The sequence below is a fragment of the Eurytemora carolleeae genome, unplaced genomic scaffold (assembly GCF_000591075.1).
Source record: "Eurytemora carolleeae unplaced genomic scaffold, Eaff_2.0 scaffold4, whole genome shotgun sequence".
NCBI classification, from domain to species: Eukaryota; Metazoa; Arthropoda; class Copepoda; order Calanoida; family Temoridae; genus Eurytemora; species Eurytemora carolleeae.
The window spans coordinates 240,652-262,348 of record NW_019396191.1 but is presented as its reverse complement, the minus strand read 5'-3'; the positions used below and the strand labels follow the sequence as shown (position 1 = coordinate 262,348).

At 30.2% G+C, this 21,697-nt stretch overlaps 1 protein-coding gene across 4 annotated transcripts; it reads left to right on the top strand.

The window, feature by feature from the left end:
* Window positions 1-4,187: 4,187 nt before the first annotated feature.
* On the top strand, window positions 4,188-18,574 carry LOC111697737 (uncharacterized). Of its 4 annotated transcripts, none has more exons than XM_023467839.1 (29): window positions 4,188-4,289; window positions 5,416-5,498; window positions 6,495-6,541; window positions 6,982-7,151; window positions 7,851-7,923; window positions 7,972-8,024; window positions 8,725-8,766; window positions 8,822-8,938; window positions 9,005-9,154; window positions 9,481-9,582; window positions 9,721-9,784; window positions 9,933-9,999; window positions 10,086-10,174; window positions 10,408-10,569; window positions 10,637-10,745; window positions 11,014-11,102; window positions 11,427-11,502; window positions 11,932-11,977; window positions 12,401-12,496; window positions 12,558-12,651; window positions 12,722-12,798; window positions 12,963-13,174; window positions 13,347-13,425; window positions 13,506-13,596; window positions 16,090-16,148; window positions 16,991-17,106; window positions 17,518-17,620; window positions 18,053-18,157; window positions 18,365-18,574. In XM_023467839.1, the coding sequence occupies exons 1-29, from the start codon at window positions 4,230-4,232 to the stop codon at window positions 18,449-18,451; spliced, it is 2,718 nt and encodes a 905-aa protein (XP_023323607.1). In that variant the 5' UTR covers window positions 4,188-4,229; the 3' UTR covers window positions 18,452-18,574. The 4 variants fall into 4 exon arrangements, with proteins under 4 accessions (XP_023323607.1, XP_023323606.1, XP_023323608.1 ...); XM_023467838.1 differs by having other exon boundaries at window positions 7,833-7,923; XM_023467840.1 differs by lacking the exons at window positions 17,518-17,620; window positions 18,053-18,157; window positions 18,365-18,574 and adding an exon at window positions 17,362-17,407 and having other exon boundaries at window positions 7,833-7,923.
* Window positions 18,575-21,697: the final 3,123 nt, after the last annotated feature.

Genomic DNA, 21,697 nt, shown 5'->3' with positions numbered 1-21,697 from the left:
TATAAAGGTTTTCTAAAAAGGCATTCATGAAACAATAATACATCATTAAATCATAATATTTTGTTTGCTAGTTGTCATTTGTCATGTAAAAAAGTCGGCAATAATATAAAACNAATATAATGTTCTGTTAATCTACATACAGTGTCCGAATTTAATGAATATAATGTTCTGTTAGTCTACGTACAGTGTCCGAATTTAATTAATATAATGTACTATTAATCTACATACAGTGTTCGAATTTAATGAATATAATGTACTGTTAATCTTCATACAGTGTCCGAATTTAATGAATATAATGTACTGTTAATCTACATACAGCGTCTGAATTTAATGAATATAATGTTCTGTTAATCTACATACAGTGTCCGAATTTAATGAATATAACGTACTGTTAGTCCACGTATAGTGTCTGAATTTAATGAATATAATGTACTGTTAATCTACATACAGTGTCCGAATTTAATGAATAAAATTAACAAATCTAATGCTTAATAAAATAACACTTAAAATCATAAATAATAATGATTTAAAATAAATAATAAGCTTTATTTTTCACTTTTATACAGTTTCAAATGAGCATTTTATGTTTAGATGTAGATTGTTTAATAAATTCATTCATTGGTCGACGAATATATCAAATTAATGAATACGACTTTTATTAATAATGTTTTAATCCCTAACGAGGGTTGTTTAAAAGCAAGTTTACTTGTAAACAAAGAGAAGCTGTAAATTAACAATTTCTCTTTGTTTACACATCTATTCGTTTCTGCTGTTTGAAAGATATGGAATAGAAATAAAATAGAAAGTCGTCTTTATTGTATTGATAAATCATATGATTTCTTGGTGGCATATGATGACATTTAAAGTTGTTGGAGATATAATAGTAGAATCCGTAAAACTATGGAACAGGAACTGGAATAAAACATTTCAGTAATTATATGTGTATTTGAATTTTGATGTTAATAGAGATGGGACCCATTTGAATGTATAATAAAAAGACGACATTTAAGCCTTCTTTAATGTATTAGATTTTGTTGGAAAGCAAATGGTTTACCCGTAGCTAACAATTAAGTTATATGTGTCTATGTACACTGCACAATTATTTCTCTATTCCACCTTGAATGGGTCTCACTGTAAGATAATTACAAATTATCATATTTCTTTTAATTTAGTTAAGTTATATAACAATTATCCCATACCACTTTCAACTTAAAATTATTTGATTTTTGAAGTGTAATCTAACGGATATTTTGTAACAATCTTATTGTGTTAAATGCGGTGCAGACAGTATGGTAGAGTGTAGGAAGGTTGAAAGGCTTTCCACTAATTTAAAATTATCCAAAATAACTAACTTCTTCTTTTTAAAGTAAATTTTCTTCAAATCCATCTCTTTTTCCTGTTTTGCAAGAGAATTCCGTATATTTTTTTCATATATTTTTTCCTTTTTAACAGAGTAAATTCCGTCCGAATTCATCTTTTTTTCTTTGTACTAGAGTAGTAATTTCTGTCCGATTTCATCTTTTTTCCTTTTTACTAGAGTAGTAATTTCTGTCCGAATTCATCTATTTTTTCCTTTTTACTAGAGCAGTAATTTCGGTCCGAATTCATCTTTTTTCCTTTTTACTACAGTAAAACCCTTAATAACGAATACATCGGAAGAATCTATCAAATGTCGTCTTGACAATTTTTCAATTGGTTTTATGCTATATTACGTAAATTTCAGTATTTGCGAAAATAAATAAATAGCCATGAATATGCTGGAACAGTTTTAAAGAGTTCCATATAATCATTTAATTAAAAAAACTAAATATCTGCAACATTCCATTATCAGAAAGTGAAGAATACGACATTTGATGAATTCTTTCGATGTATTTGTTATTAAGGGTTTCACTGTAGAGTAGTAATTTCTGTCCGAATTCATCATTTTTCCTTTTTACTAGAGTAGTAATTTCTGTCCGGATTCATCTTTTTTCCTTTTTACTGGAGTACTAATTTCTGTCCGGATTCATCTTTTTTCCTTTTTACTAGAGTAAATTCCGGCTGAATTCATCTTTTTTCCTTTTTATTAGAGTAAATTCTGTCCGAATTCATCTTTTTTCCTTTTTACTAGAGTAATTTCTGTCCGAATTCATCTTTTTTTCTTTTTACTAGAGTAATTTCTNTTTCCTTTTTACTAGAGTAAATTCCGGCCGAATTAATCTTTTTTCCTTTTTATTTTGAGTAAATTCTGTCCGAATTCATCTTTTTTTCCTTTTTACTAGAGTAATTTCTGTCCGAATTCATCATTTTTCCTTTTTATTAGAGTAAATTCTGTCCGAATTCATCTTTTTTCCTTTTTACTAGAGTAATTTCTGTCCGAATTCATCTTTTTTTCCTTTTTACTAGAGTAAATTCCGTCAAAATTCATCTCTTTTCCCTTCTAATTAAAGTAAATTCTGTCCAAGCTCATCTTTTTTTAAACTAAATTTCGTCATAATTTATGTCTTTTCCCTTTTAATTAAAGTAAATTCCGTCCTGTAATACAATTTTAAGATTGCATTCCCATCTAATAAATCTGTTTATTTCAATAAAAGTTTATTCCATTTCAATCTTATTTTTCTCTATTATTCATTTGCTGGAGTGCTTCCTGGCAATCTGCCAGCTATAGACTTATCATCCCTGCATACTACCCATCATAGTATTTAGTTTACACCGTACCTACAAGTAGTCAACATATTTATTGTTTGTTTTTTTTCTCTAATAACACAACTTATCAACTTTCTTTAATTATGCTTTAAAAAGAATCTAATACGTTTTTGAAATTTATTACCGCATTGTTTAAGATTTATGAGTAACATTTGAATTAAACAAACAATCTTATCTTTCTAACTTCGAATATAATTTAGGATTGTGAATTGTCAGAGTTAAACTTTTCTGGAATATGAACTTTTAAAAAAAATTTTAAATTAAGTCCTTTGAAAAACATCAAAATTGTTCGAATCATTCCGTTCGATGTTTTGAAATTGATCACACATTATTTTATTTGTTTAACTGACAAATTAAAAACAAATACAACTCCCATCCCTATTTACATTTCAACAGTCAACAATATAGTTCTTCAGAGAAGCCGATTAATCAGATTCATAAAATTTTGCTTCAAAAAGAAATTTAAAAAAATCAACTATGTAGAATAATCTTAATTTTTTTTACTTATGTCAATTTAAAAAAACTGTTTGTCATTCAATTTTGTATCTAAATATCTTTCTTTTAGTTCAATTGAACAGTTTGCGTTGAACTGCTGATGAAAGAACACATGTGATTATCCTCTGTAAATTAGTCAAATACACCGCTTAGCAAACATAAACCCGGAAAATACGAGTTCTGAATAATACAGCTGTCTTTACTTAGCTTTATAGAAAATACAGTGGACCAGAAAAAAAAGTTTCCGGCAGAGTCTCGTAGTTTGACTTTAGTGTGTGTCCTGGGTAGTAGATTAGATTAAATAAATTTAGCTTGTGTAAATCCCACGAAACATTACTGTACTGTACTGTACTGTACTAATCCCACGAAACATTACTGTACTGTACTGTACTGTACTGTACTGTACTGTACTGTACTGTACTGTACTGTACTGTACTGTACTGTACTGTACTGTACTGTACTGGACTGTACTGTACTGTACTGTACTGTACTGTACTGTACTGTACTGTACAGTACTGTACTGTACTGTACTGTACTGTACTGTACTGTACTGTGTAAATCCCACGAAACATTACATGATCTTTAAAATAATGTACTGCATAAGCATTTACTTGGAAACAAAATTATAGAAGTAATATTTTAGAGTTTTACTAGACTTCGATTTTGACAATCTTAGTTTCATTTAATAGAATTGAAATCTGAACAAAATTCTCTAAATATCCGGAAATATTGACAGCACAAAAAAGAAAGACCACATTTTAATTTCCCAGGACTAGGAGAAAAAGGCTGACGACTGAATGTCTCAAATAAATTCAAAGATAGAAGACGACTTTCAAATCATCTTGCTCCAGTTATGTATCGTTGAACACCCTGTACATAACACAAAGCAAGTGTGTAATGAACACACAACAAAGTTAGAAATTGTTAAGTTAGAAACCCGACGATATCTTACCTTATTGTAACTTTTACAGTTCCTTTATATATAACAAGGAACAAAGACGATAAATTTTCTGTATTTGTGTTTATAGATTTAAATTTGGGGTAAAACTATGGCTGGGGCTATAGAGGAAGCGGCTAAAAAATTCCTGGTTGAAGCTAAATATGAAAAGGTAAAAATCTGTTTTAATTAAGTACTAGCTGAAGTACCCGGCGTTGCCCGTGAATTTTTTATTTTATTTTAAATGTTGAAAAAATTAAAAATTTCCATCCCCGGGATACCCCTTGGTTCCCTTAACAAAAATCAGACAATTTGATCCAGCCGTTTGGCAGCTAAAGCTTACATATAAATGTATTCGTTTGGCAGCTATAGCTTACATATAAATGTATCCGTTTGGCAGCTATAGCTAACATATAAATGTATTCGTTTGGCAGCTATCTAGCTTACATATAAATGTATCCGTTTGGCAGCTATAGCTTACATATAAATGTATATATATATACTAGATTGGTAACCCAGCGCTGCCAAGGTTACTTGAAGTTACTCCCGCTATTTAAGCCGACCCACTCAAACTCAAATCTTTAAACCAAGCAAAGAACATTCCCGTGGGTCTCCCGAGTTCCCCAATACAAATATGAGGCAAATCGGTCAAGGGGGTTCCTGAGTTATGATCGGACAAACAAACAGACATACATAGATATAGAAAGATGCCTAACTACTCTGCACATATGTTTAAAGTCTAATGTTTACTAACTCAATTCTTTATTTTTCGTATTTTTAATGACTCCTCCCAGCCCCCTAAATAGTTCAATGAACATTAGACAAAGCAATGTAGAGTGTAAATAGACCCTCTTCACGTAAATTGTACTTTTCTAAGTTACTAGTAATAATATTTGCTTTGTAACAACATCAAAACGCTGAAGAATTGTTATAATGTCGTCTTTATATTCCATTGTTTTCTGGTTATTACTGAATGAGAAAACAATTTTAAAAGGTATTTCAGTTCAGGTCATTTATTCAATACTATTTTCTTTTATCCCTTGATGCTTTTATTTCATATCATGAATAGAGTCTGTTACACTCTACAATTTCTGTATCTTATGCTCATTGAACTTTTTGAAATAAAAACTTTATTTTAAAAGTCGTCTTCATATTTCAAAGTTTTCTGTTTATCATTGTACCACTGTATAAATGTCACTTTAATTAGGTCTGCAATCCATATTAAGAAGTAGAAACTATGATAATGATTCCAAATAAACAAAATAACCTTTGTATTGTGATTGTGATTTTTGTTCCAGGTTTTTAAACACACATTTGATGTGATAGAAGATTATTTAAACAGTGCTCTTCTAGCTGTTGGAGCAATTGCTCTCTCTGTCAGGTAAATCTCAAGAAATAATTGATAATATTTTATTGACTTTAGAGTGAATTTTGAAACCGTGTTTTTGAGGGTCTTCTCAATCCCTGTTTAGTGTTTACTCTTTTCAAAATCTTCCTCTTTATTAATTATTGTCTAAAATTTACCATTCGTTAACATTTAGGCCATTTACTTTTTTTAATTTGATTGTTAAAGATGAATGGATAGGGTCAGAGAGTCTTTTCTGTCTTGTATGTCTGTCTGTTTTTCTGTTTGTGTTCAATAAACGTGAAAACTGAAACACCGATCAGACCCAAATTTTTTCGCGTGACCCAAGGAAAGGTTTATGGATGATCGAAGTTTCAAAAGTTTACCTCTAACAAAATTCGATTTTTGAAAATTTTGAAACTCCACAAATTTTTTTTATAAAATCCATAAAATTTTTTGTTTGATTTTGTTCTACAATATATACAAAGCGAACATGTTCTCAATGGAAATAGAAGATGGGCGCGAAGCGCCCTAAAAGCTTAGTATTAACAATTTGGACTCGTTTTATGTGATTATCGTTAACAAGGAACGGGTGTTTTCTCTCACCCGAATACAGTTTGTTCTTCATTTATTTATGCATGATCGTTTCAGTTTCTTTATGAACAAACGAAACGATCAAATCCCGGTAAACTATCGAGAGAAAAAAATAGTGTCCTTCGTTAATAGTGCCCCCTCCTATCAATTTGTTATGATTCATTTATAAAAATAGTTGATCTACAGTGAGAACCAGAAAACTCTGGAATTGGAAGGTGATTTTTAGACTTAAATCATGACTTGAATATGAGAAACAGCAATTGTTGAGTGTAAACAGACCCATTTCATTTAAAACGAGATTTAATGAGTTACTAGTAAAACTATTTGCTTTGTAACAGCATCAAATACACTTAAGAATTGAATGTCGTCTTTATATTTAACAGTTTTCTGATTCTCACTGTAATTTAGCATGTTTTATAAATCTAACTCTTTATTTAGATTTCTGTCTGCCATGGGAACAGGAGATTCGGTTTGTGTACTCTTAGGTAATAAAGAGAATGTAGAAACTCGTAGTTGGATGACGACATTTTATGTCCTAAGTGTTTTAGAATAATTTTGCGTGGCCCTTAAAATCTGTTTGTACTTAGGTGTACTTAGTGTACAGTACTAAATTAATTTGTTTACAATCTTTATTCTGCTAAGATGAAATTACAAAACACAAACCAAATAATACCGTATTGCCCAACTAGTCATCTTTATTCCGTCTGTTCTACTTAAGTATTTATTTACTTTTATGTGGTTTTCAGTAATCCTTCATGCATTTTAACTTACTTATTATCTTACTGCTGGAGATAAAGATGATAACATTCTATTTCCCAATCCTAACTCTATAGCTATATTTAGGTGTTCAGTTTAAGAAAGCTACTGCTGGAGATAAAGATGATAACATACTATTTCCCTATCCTAGCTCTATAGCTGTATCTAGGTGTTCAGTATGAGAACGCTACTGCTGGAGATAAAGATGATAACATACTATTTCCCTATCCTAGCTCAATAGCTGTAGCTCTAACTAACTATGCGAACTTCCATGAGGATTGTGTGAATGCCTCTGTTACAATATTTATGCAGTGGGCTCCATATGTCATCCTTATTGAGGTAATTTCACAGAAAAACTTTTATTTCTTCCCCTTAAATAAAAATGTATTGAATCTGTTTTTTTCTCAATGCATCACAAAATTTTTTTTTTTTTTTAAGTTTGATTGTTGACAAGCTTTTTTTTTGAATTTCAAGTTTACATTTAATCAAAGAGAAGCTTTTTAAATGATACATTCGATCTCTTAACTTCTATGTTTTTGTGTATTTAAAAGTTGTCTTCATTGTACTGATATAACTGCCTACCACTTAATATTATCAAAATTTTAAGAGATATTGAGATTAGAAGGATATTTTTCAAAACCTTTCACAGTTTTGATATGAAAAATGATCAACGCATAAATAAAATGTTATTTAGCAGTGTGGAAAAATTGTATTCAATTTTTATAATAATATTTTTAGGTTGCTTTGCGCCCATTTTCCATTTCAACTTTTAACTGTGGCTTTATTTGTGAGCATCTTCTCAGTTATAAAACAAAAACAAGAAAAAAGTTTGCGGATTCATGATATTTTTAAAAAAAAACTTTTAAATACTTATTTTTGAAATTTTGATCATTCATAAACTTTCCCTGGGGTCACGTGAGGTCCCACAAAAAATGTGGGCCCAATTAGTTCAGCCATTTTGACGTTTATTGGATACAAACAAACTGACACCCAGATATATGTATAGATGAGTTTATATAGACCCTTTTAATGATAATGGTTGAGAAAATGTTCCTGAAGATGCCTCGTGTTGCTGGAAGAATTGAGAGATTCTACAATAATATCATAGAAGGTAAAATTTAACAATATTGAGCAAAGCATCTAAATATTTAATATTTAGAGTCTCTGTTTGGAAAGGATCCTGATGTTGCAGAGGATGTATCAGATGACAAGGTTTAATAGATTTTAACAAATTTTGTATAAGTTTTCATTATATTGCTAATAATAATAATAATAATAATAATAATAAAAGCATTCATGATTAAAGGCATAGAAAAAAGCAAATGATATCAAGATTAAGTCATTTAATGTTAGCATTATAGCACTGATGTTATTTGGTTTGCGGGGTACTATACTATATTTATGACGCTCTAATTTGTTGTTCTTCAGTAGGATTTTAGCTTACTAGTGAAATGATGTTTTCTCTTTAAGAGATAAAAAGGCCCTCTTAAGTTCCTTATTTTATACAAATTAAAAAGTTTGGCTGGAAAATTTTTTAATTTACTTGATTCTTTAGATCCATAAATGTTAATAGAAAACATTTGCAACATTTTGAGTTTTGCAATTATGAAGAAAAAAAGCGGTTGTATAAGCAACATTTAAACACTAAAATTGTGCTTGAAAGAGGGATTTGAAGTCCTAGTATGGAAAATGTGTACACAATCAACTTTCTAAAAGAGAAAAAATCGTTCTAAAATCATTCTAAAATACAGCTAAACTACCTTTGTTTAGTATAAAAGTATAGTATAAAAGTTAAAACAAAGTAAAGGCAAATATTACTTAGAGCCAACTGCCAAGTGCACTGGAAGCAAATTATTTCTTTCTCAAATGACAAGTACCAACATTCAGTAAAAGCAAATATATTTATTTCAAGTCAAACACTGAAGCGATATCAAGAAAAAGACGCAGGAATGAGGTAAAGTAAGAAAATTTTACATTTCCCTCAATGTTTTTCACAGTTAGATTTTTAGGTGTGCATGTCATTGAAAAGATCAAGTATTATCCACCAGTCCTATGTGCTCAAAAACGTCATAGAGATCTTTATGTTGGGGCTATTTATTCCATTTAATATCTATTTCTCATTTGAGGTCAGTATATATTTACAAAAACTAAATATATTGAAAAAGGGTCGTGATCTAAAAAATTTTATTCAGGCCGAAGTAAATCGAAAACCAAGTCTATGTGAGCTTGACATGCTTGAACTGCCTGTTCTTGGATTCTCAAATGGTGTAGTACATTTCCAGTGCATGGGAAAGAAAGTTCAGTTCTTCATAATCATGGTCTTTGTTCAAGTGGCCTTTCAGGTAAAAATTACATAATCAAAATTTATACATATTAAAATATCTAAGTATATATATATTTACTTGTTAACTTCATAGCGACTGGACCAAACTGGCTGAAATATTTTAAGGGAACTCATGGGTACCTTAGGAGTAACATAGGCTCAAAATAATAAACAATTTTTTAAAAATCAAAATTAGATTTATTTTTAAATTCCACGGGCAATGGCAGGCACTTTCACAGTATTTGCCATTAGGAGAAGACAGTTTGTTCATTGATAAATTTTATATTTCAATTGCATCATTTAATATTCTGTCAATTGTAAGTGTTTTATTGATTTATTTATCAGATTGGTGTTATATTTACATGCATTGGATCCCTGATTTGGTGTCTCTTCTTCAGAAGTATCTCTAGGATGCTCAAAAAAATTCAGCAGGACGTCAGTTATAAGGAACTCACTTGAAAACATCAAAAACATAATTCAATGGATAACATACAAACTTGTTGTGTTATGGATAATCCATACAAATTTGTTGTGTTATGGATAATCTTTTATTCTTTAAACATATTTGATGTAAATGTATTCAAGGATTTAGAGCCTGTTGGAGGATCAGACTTTCTTTTTCTCTTTGATCTTCTTGCACATTCCTCAGGTTTGGATTGTGTCTTAAACATAAGCCTTACACATATTTAAATATGATATCAGGGTTGCTAAATACAGATAGGGAGACGTTGGTACTGCTTAAGATTTTGTCTTAATAAAATCAATACTCATATTATTAAGATAAGTTTTTCAATTAGGTCTGGAATCTACACTACGAGTCTTAACCCATTCTGATGAAACTTTCCGAAGGATTTGCTTACCTAGGTAATCAAACCATTCTAGCAAATCAGGGGCTTACTAGGGGAACCACAGAGTGCAAATGCTTAGAAATTACCTATTCCCTAATCAAGGTTGAGTGTTGAAAAAGATTATATGAAGGTGGAAGAGGATAGGTTAAGGATAACCTGGTCTCCTGCTAAAATAGAGGAATGGTTGGTTGGTAAGCATTAATCAATTTTAAATAGGGTGTTGGAAAAAAATTTAAATAACAGAACGTATTTCTGCAAGACACAGTTCTATAGTCATGCAGAAATGCTTACACTCTAGTGCCTGACCATCTTTCAAATAAATTATAAAATGAAAGTAAGTCCTTATCTTTGTTTCACTGCTGAATAAAAAGAATTATTATCATTTTCATTTTAAAGCATTAATCAAAATATCAATATCTTATAGATCATTCACACCGAGGGATTGTGGTGGATTGCTATGATGTTACTATATTTCCTGCTGAGTCAATAAAGAATACAGTGAGTAAAAAAGCAAAGTTGAAATCAACTCATGGAGAACTGATACATGTTGATAACCAATATAGTGCATGGTTTTCAGATTTGGCAGGTATACACACTAATAACACTAACTTCAAATATATCTTTTTTTAGTCATAACAAATTTTTATCTTTAGGTGGAAGAACAGAATATATAGTGACAATTGCATGTGTGATTGGAAGGTCCAGAATGAAAGGAGAGAGAATAGTAACAAATCTCCTACCATATCCACCAGAAAAACCTAGGTTTTTGAATAGTTTTTTATTCTTCATGATAAAGCTAGCTTGAAGAACTTAACAAGAGCTTCAATAAGAATATTAGATAAGATATTGATTATAGGGCAAAACTTTTTTTTAAATCTTGCTTGATATCCACAGAGGGAACTTTTTATTCAGCCATTAAAAGAGTTCTCCAAGAAAAAAGTTAGTTTCTCAAACCACAAAAGCTACAAGTTAAAGTGGTTTCTAAAGTGATCAGCAATAAAAAAGTTCTGACCTCCATTAATCTATTTAGGACTGGAATGTGTAAAATTACAGGAACCCATGAGGTTGAGATATCATGGGAGCCACCTAAAGGAGACTTTACTAAATATGTCCTTGCAGGAAAACTTGTTGATGCACCTCAATCCTATCTTAATGTTTTCTAATCCTTGATAAAGATCTGTCATGTTTTTCATTTGATTACAAAATTAGGTATTTTAGTTTATTAAACATAGAAATTTCTGTTAAAATTAAACGATAGCCCACAAACAACATTTTTCATATTTTAGGGAAATTTTTAAGGTTTTCAGAGTTCATTTGTTGTGCGATTTGTCAATTAAGAGGTCTCTTGCTGAAGTTTGTAAAGAGTTTCTTTTAAATACATAAATACTTAACTGTTTTTAAATCTCTAGTCTAAAGATATGATCATCAATTATGTGCATATAGTGGACCCTGTTCTGAAGTTTAAGAATGGAACAGAACCAGGACCTCCATCCCTTTTCAGAGTTGGAACAGAAAATAGGTCATAAAAGAACTGTACCTTCTAAAGGGGTATGTGCAAAAGTTGTTCAATCAAAGAAAACAATGAAAAAAACCCTCAAATTTAACTTCTAAGGGAAAAATGGATAGAAGGAAAAAATCAACAACAAAAACTATTTCATCATAAAAATCAGAATTGATACTACCAACATAAACCAGGCCCAATTTGTACCTAAATTCAGGAAAACCTTTTTTTTCAAAAAAAAAAGCAAAGAATGCAGGAAAAGAGTTATTGTATTTCTTATTTTTTACATTTTGAAAATGCATTTCTGGGAAATATGGCCATTCCCCAATTTAAAATGTAAAATTCTTTTTTTAATCTAAGATTGTTATCAAAACTATTCTGTAAATTCTTGTATTTTGAAACTGATTTTATCTTTAGCTTATCTTTCTTAGAATATGCTTACTCTAGGGGATATTTTGTCAGAGATGAATCTGGCCCTAACATTAAGACAAATGTAAGTGCATACAATGTCTGTATTCCTAATGATTACATTATCTTCCTGATTTGAACCATCTGAATCATTTAAAAATTTTCTTTATTTCATTTTGAGAGAATTTTTATCTCATGTTTTTACTTACAATTTTATGATCTTAGATATTAAAAGTTTTTATTTGGTTCTGAGCCAAATGAGTAACAATTCATGCTTGCAAAGCAGGTTTACTTTTATATTTCACAGATTTTTTTAAAATCAAACAAATCAAACATTTTTATAAATATCACTCGACAAGTGAATCTGAGTTTATGTATGTAATGCTTGGACACCTTACTGTTATATTGTATTTTTCCTTCATCAATTCTTATACAACTAGATACATGCATAAATAGTTAAAATAAATAAACAGTTCTTTAATCTGAATTAAAATAAATATACCTGTAGGGACGGTATGAAAGGGAAATAAGTAGCAAAATGACTGATTTCACCATAACCAGTCTTCTTCCAGGAGAAGCCTATAAAGTTGAACTAAAGACTAAGGTAAATTATAATAACCCTATCATTACTAATTCATTATTATTGTAAAAACTAATATTAATAGACAGGGGATAGGTTCACAAGACAATCAATAACAGAAACAGTTCTAACTAAACCTGAGAAAATTACTTCACTTACAGCATCTGAAATTTGTACAGGTAAAAAATACTTGTCATATTAAGTAAAACCAAGGGGCACTACGTTCAAGGTGTGCACTTTATTGCTTAGATAATGTAACTGTGAGCTGGGTTGCCCTTGAAGGACACTCTAGATTAAAAGCTTACAACCTCACATGCCAATCAAAGGTAAGGTGTTGTGATTATTATCAAGAAGTTTAGAAAAGCAATTCACTACCAAACAAACAGGGTTGAAAAACTGTGTTAATCATTTACTCATTCTGTTATTTTCTTAGTTTCAAAAATATTTAGATAAGACTCGTAGACAGGAATTCTAAACTTTATTGTTTCAGGATAACAAATTCCAAAGAGAACTGTCTGTGAAGCATAAGAGCAGTAGTCAAGTAAATTCCTTCCAGTTTGAGAACCTACCGCCTGCCACAGAACTATCAGTGATTATAAGCACGGTTTGTGTTTATGACAACCTAAAGAATACATCAGACGAAGAGAGGATTACCTTTATCACTTTACCACTGCCACCCAGAAACTTGGAGCTAGAATCAAGGTTATTAATTAATTATCAAAGTGACTTTGACCTTTTTTCAATTACATAGTGTGGCAAACGTTACACTTTTATAATTAAAATATTACAATTAGTACAGAAAGCCATCCCATTTGAATCCCTTCCATACACTCTACACTATATATAGACTTGGAATCTATTTTAATGTTTTTAGATTAACAAACAGTTTTGTTGTGAAGTGGGAGGCACAAACAGGGACTACAGCAGTGCACAAGTTCAAGCTTAACATTCAGGTTTAATTTATGAAAACAATATGTGTCAGGTAATGTTTAAACTGATTCTGGAGTAAAATTTTGATATTTTTGTTCTTTAGTGTACAGAGATTGGATATAGCAACACTTTTGAAGTGAATGGAGATAAGCGTACATTCAATTTTTCAAAACTTCCAGATGTAACAGGCACAGGTCAGTTTTTTAACAGTGATAACCAGAAAACTATAAAATAGGAAGACAACTCATATTATGACTTTAGATAGTCCAACTAGTATGAGACACAGCAATTGTGCAGTGTAACAAACCAATTTTACTTCATTAGTAATTTTATAAACTGTCTAGTAAAACTATTTGCTTTGTAACAAGATCAAATACACTATAAAGATATCTTCCTATTTAAGAGTTTTCTGGTTATCACCATCTGATAAAACATCATTTAAAACCAGCTTATTGTTAAAAAGGGTAAATTTTTCATGCTTGAAGGTAGGGCTGGGCACGTTCCGACTTTTTTAAAATTGTTCCGTTCCGTTATAGAACGAGGGCCTTCAGCTAAATCGTTCCGTTCTTGTTCCTTTTTTTGTATCGTTCCATTCCGTTCTGTCCTGTTCTGTTCCGTTCTGAGAAGAAGAACGGTCTTCTCGTTCCATTCTGTTCTTGGCGTTCTTATTTAAAGAACGGTTCCATCCCTCTCGTTCCTTTCTTAGTCAAAGAACGTTTCCATCCCCCTGTTCCGTTCTAAATATAGAACAATTACTAAAACTGGGTTACCTTAAAAAAGGGGGTGTACAATTTGTAGATTTTTAAAAAATATTTAATTTTCATAATCAATATATCAATAATATCAAAAAGATATAGAAATAAATTATAGAAAACAATTTCTTTCAACCTAAATTCTCCCCCCCCCTTCTCCTTTTTCCCCTTTCAGCTCCCATTCCTTTTCTCCCCCCCCCCCATGTCGACTAACCCCTGTATCCTCTTACTTAAGCTCGTACTTTTACCTAGCAACACATACTTACGCATAATTATATTCTTACGCTTTTATAACCGTATTTTTCCCCTTTTACCCCCCCCCCCTCCTTACTTTCCTATATTATTGTGTCTAATGTCATTTACAATCATTCTATCTTATAATTTCGGTTCATTATACATACAGAGAAAATCTGCACTGAGCTGAAAACTTTAGAATGGTGGATATCAGGATTTATGCTTAATCCACTCTTTTTCTTAATATCCAGATTAAATATAGCTTGTTTTCCTCATGAATTTAATCTTCAGAGAAGTCAACAGATCGGGATTAAGGATATCACATTCTAAAGTTTTCAGCTCTTGAAACACATTTTCCTGATTTAAAATGCGTTCTTGAAAATAAGAACGCGTTAACGATTTTAACCGTTCTTTCATGCAATTCCCGTTCCGTTCTTTTACTAATTGTTCCAATATTTTTAAGAACACATTCTTAGCTTTCGTGATTTTTTTTGGAAAGATGGGATTGTTCTTGATTGTTACTTTCGTTCTTGGGAAAGAACGATCGTTCCACCAGGAACGCGCCCAGCCCTACTTGAAGGGACCTATACATATTTATATATTTACATATTTATATATTTACATATTTATATATTTACATATTTATATATTTATATATTTATATATTTATATATTTACATATTTATATATTTATATATTTACATATTTATATATTTATATATTTATATATTTATATATTTATATATTTATATATTTATATATTTATATATTTATATGTTTATTTATTCATATATTTTATTGTTTGCTCACAAAAATGTTTAAATTAATTTCTTATTAGGAGTAATAAAATATTCATATCTCCCCTCCCCCCTCCACCCCTCCTGAAAATTTCTTAATCTTGCAGAGTTCATTTTAACGTTTAGTAAAGCTGTAAATTATTATCAAGAACTTAACAATTTTATGACAAACAAATAGTTATTCAGAAACTATTTGTTAGTTAATGAACCAGGATAATCAAAATGTCAAATTAAATTATCAAAAGATTAAAGAATAAAAATTTCTAAATAAGTACAAATTCTGAAAATACAAAATAATAATATGATTTTACAATAATAGGTAAGCTTTACAGCAACAATTCTTTGCAGGAAAGAACAAGAATTGTTTTTTCATTGATATTATCATTTATGAAAGAGATCATTTATAAATAAGGTCTGGAAAAAAAACCTTGAGACATTTCATAGATCTAGGACATTTCAATTATATGACAAAGATTATTGAGCTTTCTCTAAAGAAATATCAGACACAGAAAAGATTGGAGTATTTAATGAAATTTATCAGGTGTCAAATTTTTTCCTATTTGTTAAAATTTTGCTGTCTATGAATGTCCTGTCTACAAAATCATGCAATGTAGATCTAAAAGATGTCCATTTAATTGAATTAAATTTCTATATTAGTCCAATTCAATTAATTAAAAAAATAACTTTAGCAACAATTATGGTCCAATGTTGAACAAATAAAATTACTAGGGGTATAGATTTTGAAGAGATTAAAAACTTTGACATCAAGTGGCCGGTTGTATCTTCTTCTTGATACTTTTAAAATTAAAATTACTCCCAAACCATTCTTAACCAAAAATATTTTTGAAGAAGGGGAAGTGAAAATAATTGATACCTCTTAAAATATGAATAATTATGATTTTAGGAGAATGTTACTCGGTCAATATCTCCTACATTGTTCACCCTCCAGGTTCAGATTCAGAGGTCAGTTTCAGGAAGGACAAGGAATTGGTAACAGCAGTTGAAATAGGAAGCATAGATCCAATTTTAGGTTTACCATTCTTACTTTCAGCATGCATAAATAACACTTCTCCCCCCCCCCTTATATTATACCATATCATATGTTTTCTAAAAAGATATCTTTTTTAACATTTTTTTAAATTTAAATTTTTTATAAATTATAATATTACACAAAAATTCTTTTTTTATTATTCTTGTCATCATTTTTTCCTCCTTCATTCTCTATTTTCTTCTTTGGATGACTCTTTTATTACATACCCTGTAGCCCATATTCTAAACAGACTTAGCATTTACTACTACTACTACTATTTAAAACCTCCAATTTCAACATCAACCAAACTTTGAATGATGAGTCAGACTTTTTAGAGGGGTAGGGGGCGGTTCAGAGGGGGGCCCCCCAACCCAAGCTAAAAGTTGAAAGCTAGACTGGGAGGAAGGGGGGAGGGTGAAATGAGGTGAAATGTTTGATTCACAATGATACCCTTTTAATCTGTTTTGAGTAATTGTGATTTTTAAAATGTCCTTCTTTGACTCTGCAGCCTTAATCAACAAGTCAATTTCGAACAGAAACCACAATTGAAGAAAATAAACAACTCATTAATAGTAAAATCCTTAAAAAGGGTTGAAAGGTACTGATGCCACTCTATAGATGAATCGTCACTTGAAATTTCATCTACAGCAAATTAAATATTGAAAGAATGATATGAAGTCTAATAATGTGTTATGTACAGTATAGGCATGTCTTCACCTGTGCCATTTATAAAAAAAAATAATAAAAACATATTAGCATTTATTTTGATATATAGGTTGAATCTGCAGTAGTTTCTGGTCACTTCTACACGAAACCTCTTCCACCCAGTCAAATTAAGCTGGGACCAGGAAACCTTATTAGTTGGACTAATTCACTATCAAAAAGTGTGAGGTAAGAATTCTTAATTTATTAAAATTCTCATAACCTAGCTTATTTAGTTTGTATAAGATGAAATATAAGAGTACATAGGAACCCTTTAACCTTGTTTAGTTTGTATAAGATGAAGTACAAGAGTATATAGGAATACTTTAACCTGGATTAGTTTGTATGAGATGAAGTATAAGAGTATATAGGAATTCTTAAATCTTGTTTAGTTTGTATAAGATGAAGTATAAGTGTATATAGGAACCCTTAAACCTGGTTTAGTTTGTATAAGTTGAAGTATAAGAGTATATAGGAATCCTTTAACATTGTTTAGTTTGTATAAGATGAAGTATAAGAGTATATAGAAATCCTTTAATCTTGTTTAGTTTGTATAAGATGAAGTATAAGAGTATATAGGAATCCTTTAATCTTGTTTAGTTTGTATAAGTTGAAGTACAAGAGTATGGATGATGGAGGGAAATCTGAAGAAATCTTGATTCCTGCAGATCCAGGAGTAGATACATCCTCTACACTATTAAATGTAAGACTCTTAGCATTATTTTAGTCACCGGCATTGAACGAGTTGAGTTGCAGGATCGATTCACAACAGCGGGTACCATTCAAACATTTGTAGAAGGATTTGTTAAACGTCGCGTCACTTGAAATTATTTCACTACCGTTTTTCAAAGTTTCTTAGAGTTTTCCATTTTCATTTATTAGTTTGCGTATTAAAGTCTGAAGTACAGACCCTGAAATTTTGAACACCCTCCAAGATTTTTATTAACTTTGATAATTTATTTTTGGATAAGGGGTGTGGGCACAAGCTCACGCATACAAATAAAAACGAAATACCTATAAATCTGTATCCAGTTTGTTATCAAAGTCTTTCTATTATTTTGTTTTGCTCAAGATCAGTTAAAAGTCATTCACCCCAACGTTTTGTGACACCCTCCAAGATTAATTAAATACTTAGACCCTGATATTTGGAACACCCTACAAGATTAATATCTATGGTCTTCTGGAGATCAGTGATCAGGAGAACCTTGAAAGCAAAGAACTTCATGAGAAGATTATTCTGGTAAAGAAAATTTAAGTTATTTTTTAAAAATATTCTTTAAAACTTAATACTTATGTTTTAAATAACAATTTAAAGCGACTTTTTTGTCAATTAATTATAACCAAAAATTAGCAAAAAATGGATCCTTTTTTTGAAGACATTAAAGAACAATTTAAAAATCGACAAAAAAGTCAGAAAATTCGCAATTTTTAAATTCTTTTTTTTCAGACTGACTCTGGGTTAGTTGTTTACCATGAAGACCAAGAAAGACCTGGTTCAAGTCTATCAAGACAAGTCAGTCAGACCGCAATGTGAACTTGTACAAATTGGATATTCACGAGATGTTAGATAAAATCCTAACATTTTCTTTGAATTATCAAAATTTCAAAAAGATTTCGTAATAACGAACATTTTGTTTGAAATTATTAACAGACATGGATATCTCACACAAATTTCTGTTTTTCTAACATTCTCTTCGCAATTTCTTACAAAAAAAATCCGTCAGTTTGAACTGTTTAAAATTTTGTGAACAAAAACTACCAACATTGAAATCGTCTTTAATCTGTGACAACAAAAGTATTCATGTACACAAAATTTGTTGACTCCTGGGAATTCCTAAATGTGTATTACAGTTTTTGTATTTCATACATTGACGGAGAAAATGGATTTTATTATTTCAAAATATAAACAAAATATTACTTAAGAGAACACCTAAACATCTTCTTTTATCTCTGAAGTATTGCAGCATTCTTGAAACAATAACCATTTATTTTGTATTTCTAGAATGTGGTCTGACTTTTTAAATATTATGAAAAGCTAACTCATTGCATTGACTCATTGTTGTTAAAAACAAAGACTATCTTTAAAACGTAAAGTGTGAACATGTTGAACATGGACAAACTAATCTAAAGTGCTTTAGGATTATTATGTACAAGTCAAGGTATACCTGCCCATATCTATCATTATTATGTACAAGTCAAGGTATACCTGCCATATCTATCATTATTATGTACAAGTCAAGGTATACCTGCCATATCTATCATTATTATGTACAAGTCAAGGTGTACCTGCCATATCTATCATTATTATGTACAAGTCAAGGTATACCTGCCATATCTATCGAATATAAAACATTTTAAGTATTTGGGAAGGTTTTTTGTATAATTTAGATCTCACATTAAAAATATAAAAATGAAATAGAAATTACACTATTTAATATTTTTACGGCTGAAAAAAAGAAATAGAAAATGTAAGGGTGTCAAAACATTTTTTGATAACGATGTTAAACCTCCAAGATGAAGCTGAACCATTCAGGAAAATTAAATGCTAAAATTTCGAATTTGAGAACTTAAAAATTCGTGTCTCACTTTGTTGAATTATTTGGCTCAAAATTTATTATATATTTATCTGTTGTTCTAATTATTTCTAAATCTATTGATTAATTCATATAATATTCAAGAACTTGCAAATAAATAGAAACATAAAAAAAATATATGCTGCTGTATTGAAACTAATGGCTAATTATAGAATGATTCCAAAATTAGAAAGATTTGTTTAAATAATCACATACGGTGCTAGGCGAAAATACCAATATAATGAAGACGACTTTACATCAAGCATTCAAACTGCATGACTACAAAAATAATGGAAACAAAGAGAAGCTTTTAATTTATATAGGCTTTTCTTTAATTAGATTTAATTAGATGTAAACTTGTAATTCGAAAAAAAGCTTGTTAACAATGAAACTTAAATGAAAAAGTCATCTTTTTATTTTATTTTATTGATATTATCGCCTGCCACCGTATTGAAATACATCTGGGATATTCTCTCTTGTGGATTGAAGACGACCTACAATTGGATCATCCGAGGGGAAGCTTAGTTGATTGAGTGAATTCAGCCGTAACCATAAATAAATCAACATTAAATATTATTGAGCGTTTGGATAAACCCAGTAATGGGCCGAGTTTAGGAGGGCTGGGAAATTTCCGAAATTCCTACAGGTATTTGAGGGTGGTATATCTTTAAGATTTTGGAAATTTCTCAAATGACTGAATATTTAGGGAATTTTCCAGAAACCAAGGCATTTGGGAAATTTCCCAAATTACAATACATATTTAAGGGTGGTATATTTTTAAGATTTTGAAATTTCTCAAATGACTGGTTATTTGTTGAATTTCCCAAAAACCTAGGCATTTGGAAAATTTCCCAGATACCCAGGCATTTGGGAAAAGAAAAGAAAGAAAAGAAAGAAAAGAAAGAAAAGAAAGAAAAGAAAGAAAAGAAAGAAAAGAAAAGAAAGAAAAGAAAGAAAAGAAAAAGAAGAGAAGAAAAGAAAGAAAAGAAAAGAAAGACAGGAAAAGAACAGGGGCGGAAAAGTCATGTTTTTTTTGTCCGTACCAAAAGAGTGTGCGTGTGTTGTAAGGAATTGAAAAGTTGTACTGTAGGAACTGGAGTTATATATACAGTACATAAGAATCTTGGTATTTGTCAAAGTAAATAAATAATAAAGTGGAACAGACTAAGGCAACGACGACAGGTTGGGCCATAAGGTTTTATTTGCTTTGGAAATAATTGCATGAGAAGATTTCTTTTAGAAAGTAAAGACTAGAAAAAATAGACTAAGGCCCCATGTAAATGTCGTCTTCAGCTAGAACTTCAAAATTTTCAAAATCAAAAATAAAATATTTTCGTATGTTTGTATGTGTTTTATATGCAAATACTATATAGTCGCTTAGTAAATTCATTGATTTTGCCTGGCAGGGTTACACTTCTAATTCTATATCTATAAGAATTTATCTTTAAAACTGCTTAGTTTTGTTTTGCCCCCCTCCCCCTAAAAAGAAAAAGAAATGTAATCCCTTCCTGAGAAAAAAAAAACCTGAATACGCCTCTCTTAATATCTTTAAAGCTATGTCTAGTTCTCAACTACTCTTAAATCTGTCAAAATACAAAAGTGAAGACCAAGAGATATATTTCGAAGATCTTTATTTTTCGATATCACAAATTGTGCATTCCTTGTTTTACAGATTATGCATGCAGGCATTATTGTGCTGTCTGAAATTATTTATTGTGCAGTAAAATGGCAAAATTCACTTCTAACATCTTACGTTAAAGGGAGTGTTCGCGAAAAATGAAAGGGGGTATAGGCTTAATGCGATAAAAAAGCGCTTTTAATAGCTACTAATCTTACTTCAATCTGTTGCGTCTATAAGGAGAAAATGGTTAAAGACGTCTCATACCGAATAACATGGCGCCCATACAAATTGAGAAAATTGCAACATACAACTTAGACCGTAAACAAATCAGTTTAATTTCAAACAAATCATTAAGATATTACAACCTATAGTCATCGATTATCTTTCGCCACATTTATATATAGTTGATTTTTCATAATATGTTTTAATTGTTATGATCTGAGAGTTAAATATAAAAAGATTTATTCCTGTTTCTAGGATTTTTGGTAATGAAGACGACACTTTCATAATTTCCAGGAATGTTCGAAAACAAGTTGTAAGCTAAATATTATTTTAAAAAACAAAATCAAAACTAGTATGAAATATC

Excerpts from the sequence above, each read along its gene's own strand:
- LOC111697737 (XM_023467838.1), top strand. The coding sequence starts at position 4,230 with ATGGCTGGGGCTATAGAGGAAGCGGCTAAAAAATTCCTGGTTGAAGCT. Across the intron at positions 10,175-10,407 it reads AATAGAGGAATGGTTGGTTG|ATCATTCACACCGAGGGATT; the intron begins GTAAGCATTAAT and ends AATATCTTATAG. Across the intron at positions 12,652-12,721 it reads AGCATCTGAAATTTGTACAG|ATAATGTAACTGTGAGCTGG; the intron begins GTAAAAAATACT and ends TTTATTGCTTAG.